Source organism: Musa acuminata, chromosome BXJ2-11, assembly GCF_036884655.1.
Source record: "Musa acuminata AAA Group cultivar baxijiao chromosome BXJ2-11, Cavendish_Baxijiao_AAA, whole genome shotgun sequence".
In the NCBI taxonomy this organism is placed as follows: Eukaryota; Viridiplantae; Streptophyta; class Magnoliopsida; order Zingiberales; family Musaceae; genus Musa; species Musa acuminata.
The window spans coordinates 1,603,677-1,625,241 of record NC_088348.1 but is presented as its reverse complement, the minus strand read 5'-3'; the positions used below and the strand labels follow the sequence as shown (position 1 = coordinate 1,625,241).

Below are 21,565 nucleotides of genomic sequence, written 5' to 3'. Positions count from 1 at the left end.
GGAATGAATTGGAAGATTCATCGATGGCAGTGTGTGTGTGCGCTGAAAAGACTGATAGATTGCCTACGACGGTTGAAATGACACCTTAACCAATCGTGTGGGTTGGGGGGGTGGGGGGGGGCTCAGCCGAGGTCCACAGGTTCCATCTAGACCAGATTCCCCACCCCCACTCCATCGACTAAAGAACTCAAAAGAAACATGGTTGTTAGATTTCCCATCACTCTTGTTCCAATCTCATTCTGGTTTTTGGAGGACTTCGGCCTGAGGTGTACAAAAGATTGCTATGAGATGCAGTACTTTGGGATGGAGTGACCGAGAAGCAAAGCTAATCTGTGCTGGGTAACATCTGCAGTGTCATCCTTCCATCCTAATCGAAACAGACATGGATCTAGCAAACGAAGGGTGCATGTACTTGGGCGTCTCTGCCTCCCAAATCTGAAGCTCAGGGTTTCTGCTGAGGGATCCTTTGGTCCTTCCTGGATCAATTCTAGGGATAGGTTGCTGTCGACCTTGCCCTACGAAGTCACAGGTTCTAGTGATGCTGGCAACCATTGCTGATCTTGACCAATTCGGACCGTAGTGATGTTGATGAGTGAATGACTCGTTTCCTCTCTTCTTCTTCTTTTCCAACCACATATGGGCTTCGCAACCACGCCTGAGACTTCTTAAAGCACACAGCGTTTGTAGTTAATGAGATAGAGAAGCAAATGCTTAATAAGAATGGAAATTAGATGGCACGGAGATTCAAACTCAAAACCTTTCGCTCTGATACCCACGCACGCTGCAGTGACACCGACATCCCTGTGCTCGAGCATTGATTGGATTGCGGGTCCCGGTACTATCGACTTCCAATTGATGGCTGCCACGTCATCCCATCATGTAGCATGGCCACGCCCAGAGGGATCACGGACACAGCTCGTCCATCTCGAATTGACACCTGCATGCGAGCTCCAACGAGCCTGTTGGCACACTTGAATACCGATATAATTCACTTCCGTAGAAGAAGCTCCAAAACTTCATCCCCTCACCCTCTCCCGATGCCCATTCCTCTCACGTGCAGAGGCCAGAGAAGTCATGGAAAGAGTTAGAACATGGCGCTCACAGAAGTAGCAAAGCGTATAAGGTGGCAGATGGAGGGGAGCCGTATCTGCGAAAGGTTGACCATTTACAGTAGCAGACACTTGCAGGTGGTACCGCGAATGGGATTATCAGTTTCGGGGTTAGAATTTGATGGGCACTTCTGCAGCCCCATTACTCTCATGTCAGATGAAATAATAATCGCAACAATTTCAACCAAAAGGTAACACCAATGTCACAGCGGAGGCCGAGGAGAGTGACAGAGACCCGACTCTATATCATGATTACACTGCCCTCAGGTGAGTAAGTACTGTGTACTTGCCTTCTCTTAGCATATGCGTCCCACTTCGGAAGTCATTAGGAGAGCTGGTTGATGAAGGCCTCTTCTTGTTCCTGCTGTTGTCGTAGTCGCAGTATTAAGAGAGCTGGTTCTGGAAGGCTTGGGGTTTTTGTGGTCTTTGTGTACGAAGAATGGAAAGATATGTTAGAAGCACTAGAGACGACGATAACAGCAACAACCACAACAGCAAGGGGAAGGAGACATGGATGAGCTGCAGCCATTACGGCAGAGGAGGGGCCCCCCTTTCCGGTGGCTCTCTGGGAGGCTTCTCATGGCCCCAAAGGTCATATTCTTGCAGCTTCTGCAGGAGAGAGTTCAGGTCAGCTCAGGCTCTTGGGGGTCATATGAATGTCCACAGAAGGGATAAAGCTAGGCTCAGGGAGTCCCCACCGTCGGGTCCCTCACTTCTCAACACAAACCCTAACCCTAATCTTAGTAGTGCCCCTATCCCCAATCTTAACATGCCTCCACCTTCAAGTGCTACCGGAAATTGTAGGCACACTCCGGTGACCTGCAAGGTTCCCTCTGAGCTTTCTCCTCTGATCCATCTATCTCCCTCGTCAGCTTCTACATCAACAGGGGAAGGTTTGAAGATCATGGAAACAGGGAAGGCTTTGTCTGGAATTGAAGAGTTCAAGGATCTCGATGAAGAAGGCAGCAAAGTAGTGAGCCTGGACTTGGAGATGGGAGTTTCTGGAGATTATGGCTACGTGGATGATCTTGATCTAGAGCTTCGACTCGGGTATACTTACTAATGCATGTCTGGGTCTTGATCTCAGTTTATCTTATTTACTTTGCTTTGTGTCTACTGTACTTAGAGGAACTGTGTTGACTCAGTATCTACTTGTGGAGTTTCTATTTAAGTGAAGAACCTTTTAGTACATTGGAAGGAAGATGGAATGATCATATACGAGTGGAAGCTAGATTCCAATGATATACTTGCTTTCGTCATACTCATAAAGATGATCGATGATATAAATCGCATGCATTTTCTCCTTATGAATTTTGTACCCTTTTCGAGGATAGATTGCCCCTCGCATGAAGACACATTATTTGGCTTAACCCGAGAAATCACATTGATCATGTTCTTCCTTCCGGTGAAAAGAAAACAAAAGAACCTCAGTTCGGACAATGTGACATTTGGACCAGTAGATGGACAAAAGCTTCTCCAAACAATACCAAGATGTACACAACTATGCGTTCTACAAGAAGACGAAACCATCAAATGGCTTTTCACATACTTCAGATTTCCCACACGTCGACTCTTGCAAACGTTGTGTCGTTCTCTCGTTGATGTTTCTACAGGACGGGGTTGGGCGACGCAGGGACGACATGATGGCCGTTTCCATAACAAGGGAGAGAGGTGTCAATCCGAGGAGAAAGAGAAGACTTAAGTTGATTGGGAATCCCCCTCTCCGGACATGACATTGTAATAAAAGCCAGAGGAGATCATTACATCTCAGTAAAGCAAAGCAAAGAGGCCTTTTGAACTAATAATAACCAGCGAATTAGGTCATCATTTCCTTTTCTGTGTAGAAGATTTCATCTCATCACATTGATGCACGTTTTGGCCTTTTAACACATCTTAACACGGCTAGGAAGTCTCTTTAGCTCCCTACTTGTCCATGGTGGCCAATCAGTCATTCTTTAGTAGAGGAAGAGAAGAAGAACAATGATTCATTCCCATGCAGAATGCGATCGATGTTGATGATGATGTAGCACATTTCTATCTTCACATGGGGCTTCGGCGTGAGACACGGGGAGCTGAGGCGCTCGCACAAGCACCTGTCATGCATGGCAACGAGCAGAAACAAGACCTTAGATTGCATTGCGTCTTGTAGTGACGTAACAACACGAAGGACGACCAAGAGAAACCCTTGGTTTCTATCAGTTCATCCAAATCATGAATGCCACCTCAAAACATTTCGGATGATGAACACCAAAGTAGTTGTATCTCATTTCCGCCACTGTGCCCACTTTTATCGGTTCTATTATGCTGCTACAGTGTATGATTTGTTTCATCATTAAGACCCACAGGCAACTGCTTGTAGCAAATATAATGACGCAAACAGCACAACAAAAGTATATAAGCAACTGTATATGTGTATACGTCTGTCTATATGGGACTGACTTCTGCTATGGTTGATGACCGAGCCTCAGCTCCAGGTCCAGTTCAGCGTCTTCCACCTCTTGCCTCCTTCCTTCTCCGGTCACGGCGACGGGGCCATCGACATGTGTGCTCGAGCCCATGCGTAACTCCCCGCCGAAGAGGCTCATCTCGTATGGCGCTTGTAAGCCATTGTCCGTGCCCATCCTCACGTCACTGCCATTGTATGATAACGATGATGATGGGAAGTACGTGTAACCCCTGAATGACTCATAAGGGTGAGGGCAGAAGGCACTATTGTTGCCAGCATAATCGTCCTCGGTCCTCTCCATTACCGAAGGCGTTGCCGGCGACTGCCGTTCCCTGGTTCGGTGTTTGCGGTGGAGGTTCATGTGCCCTCCTAAAGCTTGCGCGTTGGAGAAACCCCGCTTGCAGAAGGTGCACTCGTAGTATGGCCGTCTGGTTCCACCACTGTCGTCCATCCGCGGCTCTGCAGAACCGGTTTCGTCGCTCGAGGGCTTCGAGTCCTTGTTCCGACCATCTGCCATCAGGGATTTCTGTATTGGTTTTGCCGAAGAGTGGATGGCTGTGGCGAGAGCGAGGGATGGAGGTGAAGGAAGAGGGTGGGCTTTTGTAGAGTGGCCGACCGACAAGGTCAAGGGAAGGGCATCGTAGAACGTCCGGAATGAAGGAAAGCTAGGGGGGGAAGAAACTAACACGGATTCATGTCCACTTTGGGGGAGTATTCTATTCGGCCGGCTGTGATGTAGAGCTGCCCCCACTGCCTCATCTTTCTCGTTCCAGTTGCTGTTCGCTACGGCTTGGGAACGCTCTTGTAGCTCTCTCGCTGGTACCCTTGACGCGGTCAGGATGGAGGCGGAACACCCTCAACTCGTAGTCTGCAGTCCTATGATGTCTTCACCACTGTACTTGTTATGGAGCATCCGCTATGTTTAGAGGTCACCGTCGACCGCAGCGCGACCCCCTTCACACTAGTTCTGTGAGAGATCCATGATCTGGTATGACCTACTACATGTTCCTCAGTAGACATGACGAGTGGTCTTTACCATTTGATGCTGTGAGAGAACACAGCACCTGCATTCCATGCTTGCCTTTCTAAGTGAAGTCAGATCGTGGTATACTACTTCTGATCGCTGCCAACATCACGGAGTCAAGGGTCAGTGGGCTCAGAGAGTTGTTGCTATGAGCTCTGACGCGGCCGACACTATACAGTAACTTCTCTTTGCCTTCGTAGTCGCTAAACTTCCAAGATTAGGTTGTGCGTTCATAACTTCCTTAGCCTCGAAAGGTTTGTACATTGAACAGAAGCTGATCCTGACGTGAAACTCGATCGTGTTCATACCCATTCGTGAAACCTCTTCGCCTATGATTAGAATCATGATGGTGGAGCCACTTCTATACGCCTATAGGCTCTCTAACTCTAGCAACGTAAGTTGAATGCCTCTGTGAGAATTTGCAGAGAGAGAGAGAGAGAGAGAGAGTACCATCCCTCCTTCTTCTGTTGATTTGAAGAGGATTAGGAATGCTTAAACAGCAGATTCCTATCAGCTCTTGCACTCCATTGGAATACCACAAGTGCTTGACAGGGAACCGGTGACCGCTGAGGGCCAAAGAGAATATGACAACGACAAACTACATAATCGAATAGAGGTGAAAATAAATGACACTTTTGGTCCGATGAGGACACTGGCAGATCTGCACCGCGGTTGTCAGCATATGTTGATGTCTCTCGCTTGACTAAGGAGATGACTCGCTTGTCTAACCTTCATCCAAAGTTCGAGCGAGAACTGTAGACGACATCCATTCCTCCACTTGCGTAGTTTATCTTTGTTGGAGCAGAGAGAGAGAGAGAGAGAGAGAGACCTCAGAATCGGAGAAAGCAATATATATTACTTAAGTACAAGGGCGGCACTCAGCTATTTGGTCATCTGAATCGGACGCACACCTTTCCAGCTACTGTTATTATCCTTTCTTCTGGACATGCTATCAGTGTCTTCCTCTCCCATCGTGCCATCTGCAAAGCAGCATCTCATTCTCCAAGAAATGGTCAGTTGCGGTATTATTATTTTGGCCGATTGACGGAGCAGATGACCACTTTTGAGAACGAAGCTTGTTGTTTATTACAAGCGGCTTTGAGATCTATCTGATGGCGGCTAGAGAAGAACAAGTCCTCCACTTGGGGGGATCAAAAGAAACTCTAAGAATCCAACACACGGCCCTAATCTTCTGATCAATCCCACCTTCATCCGTAAAAGTGTACTGTGAACGTACCAACTGATAAAAACCTTTCACGTCAGTGCTACTTATCAAAACACTTCATACTTTGAAATTGATGATAATGATAAGACAAAATATTTGCAGTTAAGAACTAATTAAAACGAGATATAAAAACATTCTTTTTGACTTTGAGGTAAATGATAATACTCGAAAATTGATGGCACCATTCGATGGAGTTGGATGGCTTGAGATGTAGCTGCTTAGTGTGGAAGGAACGAAGGAAGGCTAAACAGGGCACAAAGAACAGAGCTCCAATCCATATGTTATCTTAGATCAAGCGGGACGTGGATATGGATTTGGACGTCACAAATCCAACCTGTGATGTGGTCTTATGATCCAATTGATCGCTGCATCAAATATACTTAGCATTACCATTAGAACAATAATATATATATATCTAATTCACCTAATTACTACTATTAGTTGCAGCCCATAATCCCCGGCCCAATTGAAGAGCCCACGGTTCACCATTTCTAATCTAATCTTATGATATTTTGCATTATTCTCTATTTCAAATAATTTATATCTTATATGTATTTTTTTAATTATAAAATCATAATAGATCAAAAGAGTTCATGTTGATAACATTGGAAGTGATACCAAAAATCAATAATTTCACTAGTATAATCTGTTAGGAAAATAGTGATATGGTTAATATTTAAGTATTACATGATTGACACCTTGGTGTCACGACCATAGCACCCTTGTCGAATATGGTAGATGTGATCATAATTCGAAATACATCATGGCTCTCGCACGTTCCCTTGACTTTACATAGCACAACTCTACTCGGATAAAGAAATACGTAAGACTTTTTTCGACATTAATACACATTGTAATATTCGAAAAACCACCCTATAAAGATCCTTTTCATGTGCATTTCCAAAAAGAGTTCTTATTCTATTAATATTTTTAGCTCATTATTCTCGATGCTTTACCAACATCTCAATCTCTAAGTTAGCTTATGTATCGAAGAGGTTTTGTCATATTTACCCGAATGCAGCTTACAAGGTAAGACGTCTTTCGAATCCCTGATATGATACTCCCATGAACAAGATATTGATCGACTCCGTTTTTATATCCAATTTGAATAATCATATTTCCACCTAACATAAGCTAAGTTCAAATTATATCTCTACATCATATATCGACTATATTTTTACTTTCTTTGCTCATATTAATTAAATGTATCAATATTTTTTTCTTTATTTCCTCCCTCAATGTAGATAGCACATCTTATATATATGTATATATATATTCGGGGTGACATGATGTGAAAGATGCATGGATTTCTCTTATTTGAAGTATATCTTATTAATTGTTGAATGGTGTATGATATCGTATTCGAGTATAACCTCGTGCTGTCGTTTGCTATTATATTCGTGCATTTCTTGCTATTATATTCATGTCCTCTTCGCTTGTTTGGTATGGTTAATGATTGCAATGCCCAAATTTGAACCGAGACAATATTTCTTATACGTACATAACACATGAAAGGACAGTCGGTGACGATGATGGCTGTCATCTGCTTAGAATAAATAAATTGGGAAAATATTATGTAAAGAAAACCAACGAAGGAGAATGAATGATTCAGATGGAAGAGAAAGACCACAAGAAGAGTCTTTCGTGTTTTTTCTATTCTTACGATCTGTTGAAGTTCTTTAATTTTATTTTATATTTATCTTTAAGAGACAAATATCAGTCTCAATTCTTGTCTCATTGTTGCAAGCTCTTATTCTTTAGTTTTTTATCGTTTATTGGTCTCTTATTCTCTAGAGGGTAGAAGATATTTATGTCTCATATTGTACCTCTTGTAAGAGACTGTGTCAAAGATTTGTCCGACATGTATAAGCATGAATAATAATTAAGTATTTTTTTGAAATAAAATTAGATCCAAATATAGCTGATAAGATTGCTATTAATGAGAGAATATATTTTTTGGATGTTATATTATGTTCGAATCCAATAGACACTGATTAGATTATGATATTAGTAATTCGCGACCAGATAGATTTGATTAATGGACTCGTTTCCGGCGACGCCGATGCGGCGGCAGACCAACGCACCGCCGTGAAAAGAGGCTCTGAGGTGAGAATTCAATCACGTGCATCTAGAGAGATGGAGACAGTGATCCAACGCAAAGACAACTCATGAAGGGAGGCGAAGTGGGGGCTGCGCTTCTGTGGCGGCAGTGTGACCATGGGACGCTACTGTCGCTCATGCATGCCTCCTCCAAGTTCATGCATCCCACCCGTTTCTCCGCCCCTCCCCCACCGCTGCGACTGCGACAAATTAAGTGCCCAGCCGGGAGGAGACGCGTACATGTCTCCTCTCCAATGATTCCAACCAAACCCGGGTGTGCAAGGCAGCGGCTTCCTCCTCCTGCTCCATGTGGATGGATGGACGGGACACCGCAAAGGACGTGGTGACGCACATCTTAAATTAGTGTGTTTTTGCCAAGGGGGACGCATCCTCTGGCAGAAGGAACGGTGTTACCACAGAGAGAGAGAGAGAGAGAGGGTGGCATGCATGCATGCATCAACTCGCTGTAAATAGTTTCCATGGGTGAGTTTGGAGCTTTTGACTACGCTACTTGATGCCTCCTTCCCTCGAGTTTTCTTTCAATGGAAAGCTTCGTCTTTCCATTCACTGCCTCATAAAATGTGGCATCTCAAACTTTCTCCTGAGGAAATCTTAAGACATCCATCCACATGGTGATAATTTTCATGATGAAAGTTCTCGAATGGAACTTTGTGATGTTTGCCTAAAATATCACGTAGATGACACGATAAGCTACTCTTTTACCCAAGTAAAGTTTGAGTTAAGAAATGTTTTCTCTACACTAAATCGTCCCTTCTCAGTGATGTATATTTGTCTCGTTTATGGGAAAAGATTCAAATTTCGATTGATCATGGAGAGCTTCTCCAAATCAATTCTTTATAGTGTCGAGTTGCAAATTCTTAGAACCTTCTTCTCTAGTTCGGCCAATCCATTAGATAATCATTGCAACCTTCTACAAATAGAAGACATTTTATATGACAAATATATATAAAAAAATGAGTTATATATATATATATATATGTGTGTGTGTGTGTGTGCAAACTTGAGGTAAATAATTTGTAGTAAAAGACTGTTACTACACTTCATTTCCTTTTTCCAACAAATAATACGTCCCCACAAAGATACGATTATTAATATTCTAATACAGATTGGGCTTATGTTGTGTGTTCAATCATGGCAGTAATCAAATTAAAAGATCCCCAGTACTGCATCTGCATGACCAAGGGGAATGCATCCAACCTCGAGAGAGGAGGTAGAATAATACCAACTTGGCTTGGGCCTGATTGATCCGGTGAGACAAGAAACACTTCAGCCGCAGCTTTCATGCATCGACTTGCAGTTTGATTCCGGATCGTATGTCCTTTCTGTATACGTGAACTCACATGGGATGTACAGTATAGAGAGAGAGAGAGAGAGAGAGAGAGGTTGCATGATTCCTCGTCCTTGCGTTGCACCGCCTGCACCGTAGTGACTTTTCAGAGAACACGTCATTAAATATCATCGACGGCTGATGAGGCCTACTGAATCAGCCTGAGAAAGTATTCGAGGGTGATTAGGTCTGTGAGTCAACCCCCTATTTAAATACTTCGACACCTACGATGGGACATATTTTGAAGAAACGTTGGGTAATTTTTGCTTATTCGGCTTAGTTTTATATTCAGGTCTGAATTCTCAAAACATGTTAAATTTGAATAATATAGTTTAGCCTATAACTTTCATATTCAAATTCCTCGATGAATTATTCTCTAGTTATAAAATCAATATTCGTGATCGTCGTCTATCATGAAGTGATGATGGTGTCTAAATTTGATCGTTCATTCAAAGATTTGACTCTGATTCGATCTAACTTATTTTTTTTAAATAAGATGAGCATAGATATTGTTTGAAATAATATTCAAGAATATTTAGAATTAATTATATATTATTTATGTAGTTAAATGTCTTTAGTATTTTGATTCTATATTTAAAAATTTTATATTTAAATTTTATTTATTATAATATCATTGATTTTATCGACGGAAGATAACATATGACAGTACATATATGAATTACAAGAAAACGATAGGTAAAAATATAATTTCAATGATGATAATAAATAATAATACTACGAGTGATTGACTTTGTCGATATCGATTTGAACATTGAGGGTAGAAAGAGAAGGGAAAGAAAGAAAAGAAAAGATGATTGGGATGTTAAAACAAATCTAATTATATAAGTTAATAATATGTAATCGTTTGCATTTACGGAAGATTTTACATGTCAGATTTGTTGAAAGTAATATTCTAAAGTGGGATCGAGGATGATGTGGCACGTGACCAGGCTGACAAAATTCAATTGAGATGATATCCTCGTGTCATACGTCGTTGGTTGACAATGGATCCCTGATTAATCTGCCACGTGCCCCCATCACGTCAAACGTGGATTCGGTTACTTGGCATGATCACAATGATGAGTCGGCACATGGCTTTGCTACTACTATTACCGCACCTGCCTGCGGACATCCACAGTGCAATGCAATGCAAATTGCCTTCTCTCGCTGCTTACTCGATGCGAGTGTTCATTAGGGACTTAGGAATCCAATAAGCACGTACTGTGTTTGCCACGAGGTTGGCGCGGGCTCTTCGAGTCGCGTTGCATGTGCCCTCTTCCCCACGCCATGCCATGCACGCAAGCTTTCCTTCCTCCACCTGAAACATCATGCATGATTCAGGTCAGGTCGTTCCATGTGGTGTGTTCTCCATGGGGAATCCAACCGTGGTCAATCCTCAATTTTGATGGTGTTGAACGCCCGCAATGGTTACTTCAAATCCAACAACAAGATCTTTGATCAGTTCCCATGTCTTTCTCGTGGCCCAAAAGTGTCATTCCTTAATTATTTTTCTAAATAAAATTTGAGATGATGAAGAGAGAAAAAAAAAATAATATCAAAATAATCTTGATGTATGAGATAAAATATTTATCCTAATCATGATGATCCATATAAAATTTAAATAAATATTGTTTGATGTTAAATCGATTATAAAAAAATTATCGAATCATAATAATCAATATTAATTTTTTTATTTGAAAATTAATTAAATGGATCATATGAGAAGCTGATCCAGAATGAAGGTAAAATTAACTTAATTTAGTGAAGTCACCCACCCCCACTTCAAGACCAAGATAATCTTAGAATTATAATTCAATATAATGATTCTTTTCTTCTTCCCATCCATCATCATGATTCTCATCCTCATCCCCCAGAGCTGCACGCATCCCAATTCCTAAAGCTGTGGGGCCGTACGAACTCCTGTAGCTGCAGCGAAGTAAACCCTCCGGCACCGCTGCAAGTGTTTGTCGCCGTCGCCCGTCTCCATGCCACGCCAACCATGTTTCTAACATGGGGAGGAAGGAGGAGATGGAGAAAGACGACATAACCAGCGAGAGAGAAGAGAGAGAAAAAAAAAAAGGAAGAGGAAAGGAAATCCGCAGGCCTCCTGCGTGGAAAAGAATATGGTGGTGGTGGTGGTGGTGGTGATGGGGACGGGGTGACCGAGGGCGTCCAGGTTCACCTCACCCCTATAAACAAACAACACAAAACTGTGGGACAAGTAAAGCTTACAATACAATACTCATGCATGGCAGCTCATTCAAACAATACGCCCACCGCCTGCCCCTCTCCCTCCCCGTCTCTTCTCCCTCCTTTCCTGCTCTGCTTCTGCCGAGAACCCTGCTCTCCTTCTCCGTACTCTTGTTATCCTCACTCCCGCTCTCGTGTTAGGGTTAGCATGGCTCCGTCCACTTTTACTCCAAAATCTTTTATTTCTTCCGACGGGGATCACTCACTATTCTAATCCTTATCTGCATGAATTTGTTACGAATAGTATAATCATTAATAATTTTTTAATACAAATAAATAAAAAAAACTAATACTTAAGTTTAAAATCTTATGATAATCTATCAAAATCTTTATTAGTTAAGCTTTTACCAAACATTTTGTCCCATTTCCTATTTTATTCCCGAGTGAATTAATAATATCAATACTTGTAGTACTCAAGTCTCTTTGCATTTCTCACTCTACCATATAATTTTGAGGTAAAACACTATAATATTATTAACCGGACACTTGTGACTTTGAGCAATGGTGACTTCCCGTAAGATTTCTAGGGATGAGGAGCAGCTCAAGATCATAAATTCTAAGAATAAGGCTTCTAATATTAAAAAAAAAAGTTAAGAAATTTATTTTTATATTATAAAAAGATAGAATTCAATATACATAACCTTATTCTACGTACCACATCTACGTACTACAACAACTAGAGTTCAATACATTAATTAACGTGAAACATTTATCTTAGAAATAATTAAATTTTTTCGTGGGGTATGTCAATTCTGATTATTCCAAGACTTTATTATTTATTTGTTGCATAAAAAAACCTTTTGAATGTTAGGTGGAAATTTTTAGGTAGATATACAAGATCGTTTCTAGAAATTATTTATGCAAATTAATTATAATTAATTGAGCATAAAAATAGGCTTTGGATGGGGGGGGGGATATTTAAAAGTGTTTCCTCGTGATTGACATAAAAAGGAAAAGGAAAAGAGTATTAGGTAGAATTATAGATACTAATTTGCACAATCTATAATTTTTATAGATAACAGTGCAAAAACTTCATACAAAAATATTTTTATTCGGGACTCAATCGAAATTCTCATTTTTAAATATTAAAAATAATAGAGTCAAAGATTTGATGGAAGAATGTTGAAATTGTCGAGCGTTTTGTGTCAGTAAGTGAGAAAAAGATTGGTAAAGGCGGCTTCTACTATTATCCTAATTATCCATCGAGATAAGCTCTTAATATACGTTACACTGTCTCTCTGAATGATTGGAGCAAACATCGATGAGGTCGATGGATAATCCATATGCAAAAATGATGGACTATTGATGATAGCAACCATTAGACGAAACATCCCATTCTTAGTACAAATTCGAAAACGATCCTAATTTCATCCAAATATCCAAAGCCATATTTCTAAGAAATAATCAAATTCACATTAATTATTATTATTATTATTATTATGACGATTTTTCGTTCGTTCCCCAAGTCGACTCTCTCTCTCTCTCTCTCTCTGACCTTTCAACACTAACACATCCAAACAAACGCAATCCTCCCCGAGAAACACATACCCCGTCGAAATGATCCAAGTCGCAGAGGCTCCCATGAAACTTCTGCCTTCCGTCCCGATTGAGACGACATCACCCGTGGAAATCGTGCACTCCCCAAACGCAACACGGTGGAGGATGACTCCACCGTCGATCGACTTCCTTTTGTGAGTTATGATGATAACAACCCCCCCTCTTTGGGTCATCAACATGTTCTCGGAAGCATTCAATGTCACGCCATTAGTTCCGTACGGATCGATGTACATAGACGTATCGGCGTATTCTATGCTTTGAGATTCGGGCACCATCCAAACGGACGGACGGGATGAGCAGTGACTCGGTCGGGTGTCACCTCCCTCCCCCGTGTGTGTGTGAGAGAGAGAGAGAGAGAGAGAGAGAGAGTCGTAAAGATGAAAAAGAGTGGGGTGAGAATAGAAAAAGACGCAGCTTAGCTTACTTGGACGTCCTTCCCATCTCGGTCCCTGTTTCCATTTCTCTTCTCTCGTTTCTCTGCTCTCTGCGGCTCCGCTCCCAGCGTCGCTTTTGAGCCCATCGGAATGCGTGAGGAAAGCAGAGGAGGAGCCGCGGAGGAGGATCGGAAGGAGGCGAGCTGAGGCCGTTTTGCCCTCCTCGGTGGGAGCTGCGGCGCCTGGATGCGATGGTGGTCCGAAGGCCGCGGATGCAAGATGGTGGTCTCGTAGGTAATGCTCCTTGCCCCTGGTGGCTTTCCTTTTGCTCGTAAACTTTTGGTTCCTGTGGATCTCTTCTTGTACGGAAGGAATTGTGAAGATACAAGAGTAGGGAAGGTGAGGTTTTTTTCTTAGGTTGTCGATCCATGAAAGAAAAGGTCTTCTTTGTGTGTGACGGGGTTCCATGAACTTTAGGATCCAGTTGTTCCTTCCTTTTTTTTGTTTTTGTTTTTGGGGTTCTTATCTGGGGATTCTAGGGATTGTTCTTTTGGTCTTCTTTGATGGCATTTTCAGGCTCTTAAATGTCCATTTTCGACCTGTGGGAAAGTACCGGAAGTGGTTTTCTAGGCCCCCTTTGTTTATCCTCTGAGATTTCGGTCATTCTTCATAGCATGTATTTTTTAGGAGCCTATTGACACTCGCTTCTGCGATTCAAGATTCACTCCTTTTCTTTTCCTCTTTCTTCTTTGTATTTGGTTAAGATCAATGGTGTCCAGTTTCCACTCGGATGTAGCTTTATCATAGGATCTTCACTTTATCTATCTAAATTGGTCAGTAGGCCTTCGATCTACTTATTTTTAGGTGTACCAAGGTTGAGATCAACACTCTTAGATAAGCTAAAAAAAAGGCCCTAGTGTTTTCTTGAAGATCTTCTTTGACAGTGAAGTGTGATGCTAGGCCTCTTTTTCTTGATGTATTATTCCATTCATAAGAATTTTGTTTGCGCTTGATTCTAGGGATCCACAAAGAATCTTGGAAGCTTTGGATTTTAGGGTTTTGAACTGTGATCTTTTTGGCAATCTACAAGCCGGAGTGAAATGAAACAAGCTTGGGGTTTCTAGTCAGATGAAATGAACCTGGTGTCCTAGCTCAAATGTTAAGAGCATTGTGCCATGGGCTTCTGATCTCTTCCCTGCTATTTTGCGCATCCGCGATTGAGATTGGGTACTCACGATGCAACTGCGATGGGGACAACAGCTTTTGGAACGTTGAGAACATTTTCCAGTTCCAGAAAGTGAGCGATTTCTTCATTGCCGCTGCCTACTTCTCCATTCCCCTCGAGCTCTTATACTTCGCCACATGCTCCAACCTCTTCCCCTTCAAATGGATCGTCTTCCAGTTCGGTGCCTTCATAGTCCTATGCGGACTCACACACTTGCTAAACGTGTTCACTTACGAGCAGCATTCGTTTCTCCTGATGCTGAGCTTGACCATTTCCAAATTCTTCACGGCCCTCGTGTCCTTTGCTACGGCAATCACCCTGTTAACCTTGATCCCTCAGCTCCTGCGAGTGAAGGTGAGGGAGAACTTCTTGAGAATAAAAGCTCGGGAATTGGACAGGGAGGTTGTCCTGATGAAGAGGCAGGAAGAGGCCAGTTGGCATGTAAGGATGCTGACTCAAGAGATCCGCAAATCACTGGACAGACATACCATCTTATACACCACCATGGTTGAGCTGTCGAAAACATTGGGCCTGCAAAACTGTGCAGTGTGGATGCCAGATGAGAGTAAGAAGGAGATGTACCTAACTCATGAGCTAAGGCAGAGGAGCTCCTCGGATTTGTACGATCGTTCTATTCCGATGGATGACCCAGATATATTAGAAATTAAAGAAACCAAGGGTGTCAAGATGCTCGGTACTGACTCTGTGCTTGGCTCTGCAAGTAGTGGAGGTATGCTCGAACCAGGAGCCGTGGCTGCGATACGGATGCCGATGTTGAAGGTTTCCAATTTTAAAGGTGGAACACCAGAAGTTGTCCAAGCAAGCTACGCGATACTGGTTCTGGTCCTCCCTAGGGATGCTGCGAGGGTTTGGAGTGATCAGGAACTAGAGATTGTTGAGGTGGTGGCGGATCAGGTTGCTGTTGCCCTCTCCCATGCTGCAGTTTTAGAGGAATCACAATTGATGAGGGAGAAGTTGGCAGAACAGAATCGAGATTTGCTTCAGGCAAAACGAAACACTTTAAGGGCAAGTGAAGCAAGGAACCAGTTCCAAGTTGCCATGAGCCAGGGTATGAGGAGACCCATCCATTCCATCTTGGGTTTGTTGTCAATGATGCAGCAAGAGAAATTTAGCCCCGAACAAAGGCTTATCATTGATACTGTCACAAAAAGCAGCAGCGTGGTTTCAACATTGGTCAATGATGTGATGGAAATGTCTTGTATAAACAGTGAGCGAGTATCCTTGGTAATGAGACCATTCCACCTACATTCTATGATCAAGGAAGCCATAACTGCTGCAAGATGTCTTTGCGATTATAGGGGGTTTGGTTTCAATTTCCAGGTAGAAAATGAAGTGCCTAATGGGGTTGTTGGTGACGAGAAACGAATTTTTCATGTGATACTGCATATGGTTGGTTCTGTTTTAAGTGGATGTGGTGAGGGTTTGCTGATGTTCCGGGTTCTGAGGTATGATGGGATCAAAGACAAAGAAGATCAGGAATGGGTTCCTTGGAAATCAAACTTTTCTGATGGGTATGCTTGTGTGAAGTTTGAGGTTGGGTTAAAAAGAACAGAAACTGACAAATTTAGTTCATCATCGGTTCAGCTTTCTCAAGTACCAGATTCAGAAGTTTTGGAGATGGGCCTTAGCTTTAGAATGTTTAAGAAGCTCGTGCAGGTAATCATCTCTCCTTTACCTTAAAATATTTAATAAAAAAAACAGTGTTCCAGTTTGTTGGATTGGTGGAGTCATATGCCGTTTAGACTATTGAACATGTTATACACATGAATATTCTGGATATTCTGGATGCCGTTTAGACTATTGAGCTTCTGTATACTTAAAAGCCTCTTCTTAGGTTTTGGAAGTTGAAACTATCTTCAAGAAACTAACTGGGTTCTAAGAAATCTCTTTTCAAAGAGATTTTGGAAGTTCAAACTATCTTTAAGAATAGTTATTGTCTAATTCTATAGATTGTGTGTACAGAAGAATTTTGTGTGCAGTTTGGTCACGCAAATCTTTTAAAAAGACCCTCAAACTCACTAGAAGCCAGGTTGAAGGATTTGGATCTTTTTGTCAGTTCTTTCTTTTTTGTCTTATGATTCTGTAGAATTGATCAGTAAATATTTAAGCTCCATAAATGTCAATTCTGGATCGTAGACATCATATTCTGTAATGTCTGTCACAGCCTGCAAAATTCCTGCTGCCCTTAGCAGGCGGCATCTTCTAGGTACTTGATGAAATCACTCAAGGAAATCTGAGGATACTGAGGCAGTAACTCTTGGATTCAATTGCTGCATTCATTCACATCATCTTGTGCTCATATGACATCAACCATTATAACCCACCTGGTGTATCTTGGTCATTGATTGAAAGAGGGCCTGCGCCAGTCATGTCAGAACAATAGACAAAAAATAGCAGTTCACCAAGTAATAAGTTTAATGTGTTGTCAGGCTTATTTTTCTAGACAGAGAAATAGAATGGAGATATGGTGCATGAAATGCTTGGGGAGAAATTATAGTGACTCATTTTAGCAAAATAGAATAAAGAGTATATGAATCCAAATGACTGCTGACTTGGAAAACCCTTTATGTCAAGCATAATCTGCAATCTTATTCCCCTTCATGGAAAGTGGTTTTAACAAACAACTGCAACTGTATCATGCCGTACTGATATCTGCTTAACCTTATGGGCCTGAACCTAATGTATTAGGTGATGGCATCTGTTGCCTTTGGTGTGATTGTAACATGATTGATGATAGAAGCACATCCTGTATGCAGCCAAGTGCAGAATGTTCACTAAACAGTTTCTTTATATGTGCAGATGATGCAGGGAAATATATGGGAAGTTAAAAACCCCCAAGGCGTCACATCAAATATCACACTAGTTCTTCAATTCCAATTGCAGCGGTTGACAGCCATGCCTGAGGCCAGAGGATCTTTTGAGCTGCATTCCGCATCTTCCACCCCCAATTTCAAAGGCCTAAGAGTTCTACTAGCTGAGAGTGATGACATCAACAGGGCTGTTACTCGCAAGCTCCTTGAGAAACTGGGTTGCCGCGTTTCATCTGTCACATCTGGAATTCAGTGCCTGAGCTCATTTGGTGCCCCACCAACACCCTTTCAGCTGATAATATTGGACCTTCACATGCCCCAAATGGATGGGTTTGAAGTGGCAATGAGAATTAGGAAATTTAGAAGCAGGTCTTGGCCTTTGATTGTGGCTTTGACGGCAAGTGCTGAGGCTGATATATGGGAGAAGTGCTTGCAGTCTGGGATGAATGGTTTAATAAGAAAACCTGTAACGCTACAGTCAATGGGAGATGAGCTTTATAGGGTCCTCCACAGCTCGTAGGCACGTTTGATGTAGCATCGGCACTCATGAGTTCTGTTTCCGTCCCAATCTGATTTTTTTCTCTTCTTTTGTATTCAACAGAGTTTTGTAACACCATCAATATACAAGTATGCACACTTGAAACATGTATACAGAAATCAGATAATGGCTTTTGATTCAGCCGCGGTAAATTATAAGGTTAGGGTAGACCACAGGCTTTTTTCTGAAACCCATTTTAGTTCTTTGGGTGCATGTTGATGATAGTTGGCAGGTTTAAATACTTCACAGAAGAGAACAGGTAGGTGTGGTTGTAACTACTGCTCTGAAGAGCTACAATGCTAAGTTTGGCATATTTCAAAGAGAATGAGAGATGGGCTTTCTTCAGTGAGTTCTTGTTCTTATTTGCTTGTCCCTCCACATAGTCTCAATCATGCTTGGTTAAAGCTACTGTACCAGAGAATAAGGACCTAAGATTTAGCATGATGTTGGTATGGATGTTCTTTCTTGAAGGTAAATTTATGATGAGGTTTTCAAATTAAGTTTCCAATCAAATTGATCAGGCACATGATGAGGTGGTGATGCCATAGAGTTTTTGTTTTGTTTTGTTTGTTAATCTATGAACAAGATCTATAAATAGTTCCAAACTAGATAAGATCCTATTTAAGCATAATGGGAATGATTAAACTAAAAATTTCAAATCTAATTTATTATTATTATTATTATTATTAAAATTACTTATATTTTATTTAATATTTTTAATGATACGTCTACAAGTAATTTACGTTTTGATTGAAGTATCTAATTCTTTTATTCTTTTATAATTTTACTATCACAAATGAATAATTTGATTTTCAAATCATAGGCTCGATCGATGATGAACGCCATAATTGTGACTCGATTAGTTGGAATAATCCCTCTAAAAATATATTTTTTATTATTGACAAATAAAGAACAAAATAATGCGATTTGGTAACCGACTCGAGAAGGAGGCAAAGGGAGAGGAGCGGCGGAGAGACGGCGACGAAGACGACAGGCAGATTGCTACCGCTCGAAGGGCAACTGCGCCATCTCCTCTTTCTACCCGACCACCTCAACCCTTCTCGTCTCCTCCTCCTGGTGTCCGCCCTTCGCGCAATGCGCGGGCCAGCTCACCCCGCCGCCGTCGCCGCCTTTACGCCAGAAATCAGAGTTCTCGTTTCCAGCCCTAGCTACGGTTCTTCGATTTGCATGCATAGTCCTAGACTTAGAGATTCCCATACAGATCGGCGTCTTTTTTGTACTGCAAGCTGTCCTTTTTTCTCATCTTTTCCTGAGTTTTTGGAGGATACCAATCTTTTTGTGAGTAATCGGATGGTACTTACTGTTTCTTTATTGCGGATCTTCTTTTCATCTTCTCTTGAGTTCCTCGATCGTGCCGGTACCTTTTTCTGCGTTCTTAGATGATACGTGGCGTTTCCATCCTTTTCCAAGTTCTTGGATGATGCTGATCTTGTTTCTCTTTCTTTGATGACACTTGCCGATTCTTTATTGCGATCTTTTTCATCCTTCTGGAGTTCTCGAATGATACTTCTGGCGCTGTGGTCCTTGTTCATTCATTAGAATCGTTACATTTAATTAGCAAGTCCCACGCCCTCTGTAGAATCAATTTTCTTCAACTCATTTGTTGCTTTTCCTTTTATCACAAGAATTGGCCTGAATCAGTGAGTACATGACCACACATAGTGATCGGAAATCTTTAGATCGTGCAGAATGGGGATCGGAGCTCTAACCTCTTGCTATGGGATTGACTGGTTGAAGAATTGGTGTACTGTTCTCATGTCATGTGGTCTATATATACAGCAGGTGGCATATCACAAACCCTCCTATGATATCCGAAGCTTTTGCATCAAGCGAAACAAATAATTTTGGCCATTTGAGTACTCGAGTAATAAGTCGAAGACATAACCGGTACAAGTCAAGGAGTGCCCTTGCGGCCTTACTGTAAGTGTTTTTCCCTTGATATAATGTACCACCTTAGGCTCATTTACGTGCCATACCTGCCAATTGTTTCCCAAAAGTTAGATAGAGGTGATTGAAATTCGCATAATATTGGTCAAAGAAATCCTGTGTCCTAGACCTGTTTTTGAGTTTATTTGTGGATAGATGGTAGAATTTGGGCTTTTAATGGGCTCATTCAGTGTGAAGTGTAAGGAAGGGTACTGTTTTCTTAGTAAAAGAGATTAAAACTACCTAAGATCAATTTATCAATTTGGCCTGGATTTCGGCAAGAACCACTAGACAGAGCTTACTAAGGGTGTACATGTATATGTCCTTTGCCAAATATGTTTTGTGTGTGGGCGTGAATGGTTGATTTGCAAATATATCATAGCGTAAGGATGGTGTTTGCTACCATGTTCTGCTATTGACCATCTATCCAATTGCCTAGATGGCAACTGGTGCTGTCCTCCTTCCTCATTGGCTAGTTGACAAGTAGCACTGTTTTCCTATGTTGGCTGCCAATGCATTATTTCTTTCTTTTGCAGCCATAGTCCAATACTTCATCTCATATGCTCCTGCTTACTGTAATCAATTTTCCATTGCATTTAGCATCAATTGGCTTCACTTTATAACCTTATGTTGCTGTTACAACTTTGTAGGTTGTTGGACTTGGGAATATGATTTATGAAAAGATCAAGCAGCATGCCAGTATTGGCCCCTGTCGTCGGAGCATCATCACTGTCTTATTTGAAACCTGATTATGTCTACTTTATTGGTCTTTCTTGTTAGGGTCCCATATTCAAGGTGACTTTGTTTGTCAAATTTGTTCTGTTTTATGTCTCTCTATTCGTAACTTAATGGATCGTTATGGTGGTACTCGAGCTTGGTAGGTCTGGCATATATGATGATTGCTCTAGTTGTACAGACATACCTTCACATGATCATCTATACACTGAAGATGAGTCACTCTTTCATCTAAGTCAAGTTGCTTAACTCATTAGTGGCTATCCACTTGTCAATCTAAGGCTACACACTATATCAACATGTGTGTTAAACTATGTCCTTGACAACTCATTTTTTTTCTCCAAAGATGCTGCGACTTAAAAATTCATTTAAAATACATTTTTTATCGATTAAAGTGCTGATTCTGTCATAATAGATGCTGTGATGCTTGCCATACTTGGAAGTCAACCAGCATATGCCATGAGTATATGCTATAATCCTTTCTGTATATGGATCTCTAGCACACACAAATACCTGCATATGGCATGGATCTGGCATTACACGATTCAAACAAAAGTTGTAGCCTTACAATTGTTCTCTGTTTTAATCTTCTTTTTTTGATTTTCTGTGGCTGTGATTGTAATTATTGACATGTAGCCTGGACTGTACTAATTCTGGCTTTTTACATTATTGCCTGCCATAAATTAGTTGCTCTATTAATTGGTTTCCTGTTTCTGAGACTGACATCGACTTAACTTGTAGTTGCCCATTATTATACAGTCTATTTAGTTGCCTCTATAGAATTTGCTTGTTACGCACTTAGCTTCCTTCATAAGGTTTCAAATTCACACTGTAGTTATCTTAATACATGTATCAA

General features: G+C 41.5%; 3 protein-coding genes and 1 long non-coding RNA gene across 4 annotated transcripts; 3 read left to right on the top strand and 1 right to left on the bottom strand.

Annotated features, from left to right (window-relative positions):
* Positions 1-1,548: 1,548 nt before the first annotated feature.
* LOC103970841 (transcriptional regulator SUPERMAN-like) lies at positions 1,549-2,172 on the top strand. Its single transcript, XM_065131457.1, has one exon. It carries the CDS (start codon positions 1,549-1,551, stop codon positions 2,170-2,172), a length of 624 nt encoding a protein of 207 aa, XP_064987529.1.
* Positions 2,173-3,553: 1,381 nt separating this feature from the next.
* LOC135626267 (transcriptional regulator TAC1-like) lies at positions 3,554-4,072 on the bottom strand. Its single transcript, XM_065131456.1, has one exon. The coding sequence runs from the start codon at positions 4,070-4,072 to the stop codon at positions 3,554-3,556; it is 519 nt and encodes a 172-aa protein (XP_064987528.1).
* Positions 4,073-13,498: 9,426 nt separating this feature from the next.
* LOC135627718 (ethylene receptor 2-like) lies at positions 13,499-18,168 on the top strand. Its single transcript, XM_065133908.1, has 3 exons — positions 13,499-13,727; positions 14,453-16,335; positions 17,479-18,168. Exons 2-3 carry the CDS (start codon positions 14,590-14,592, stop codon positions 18,007-18,009), a joined length of 2,277 nt encoding a protein of 758 aa, XP_064989980.1. The 5' UTR covers positions 13,499-13,727; positions 14,453-14,589; the 3' UTR covers positions 18,010-18,168.
* Positions 18,169-18,958: 790 nt separating this feature from the next.
* Positions 18,959-20,843, top strand: LOC108951702 (uncharacterized). The gene is made up of 2 exons (XR_001976235.2): positions 18,959-19,968; positions 20,625-20,843. It is a non-coding gene; the product is annotated as an uncharacterized LOC108951702 (long non-coding RNA).
* The last annotated feature ends 722 nt before the right edge of the window (positions 20,844-21,565 follow it).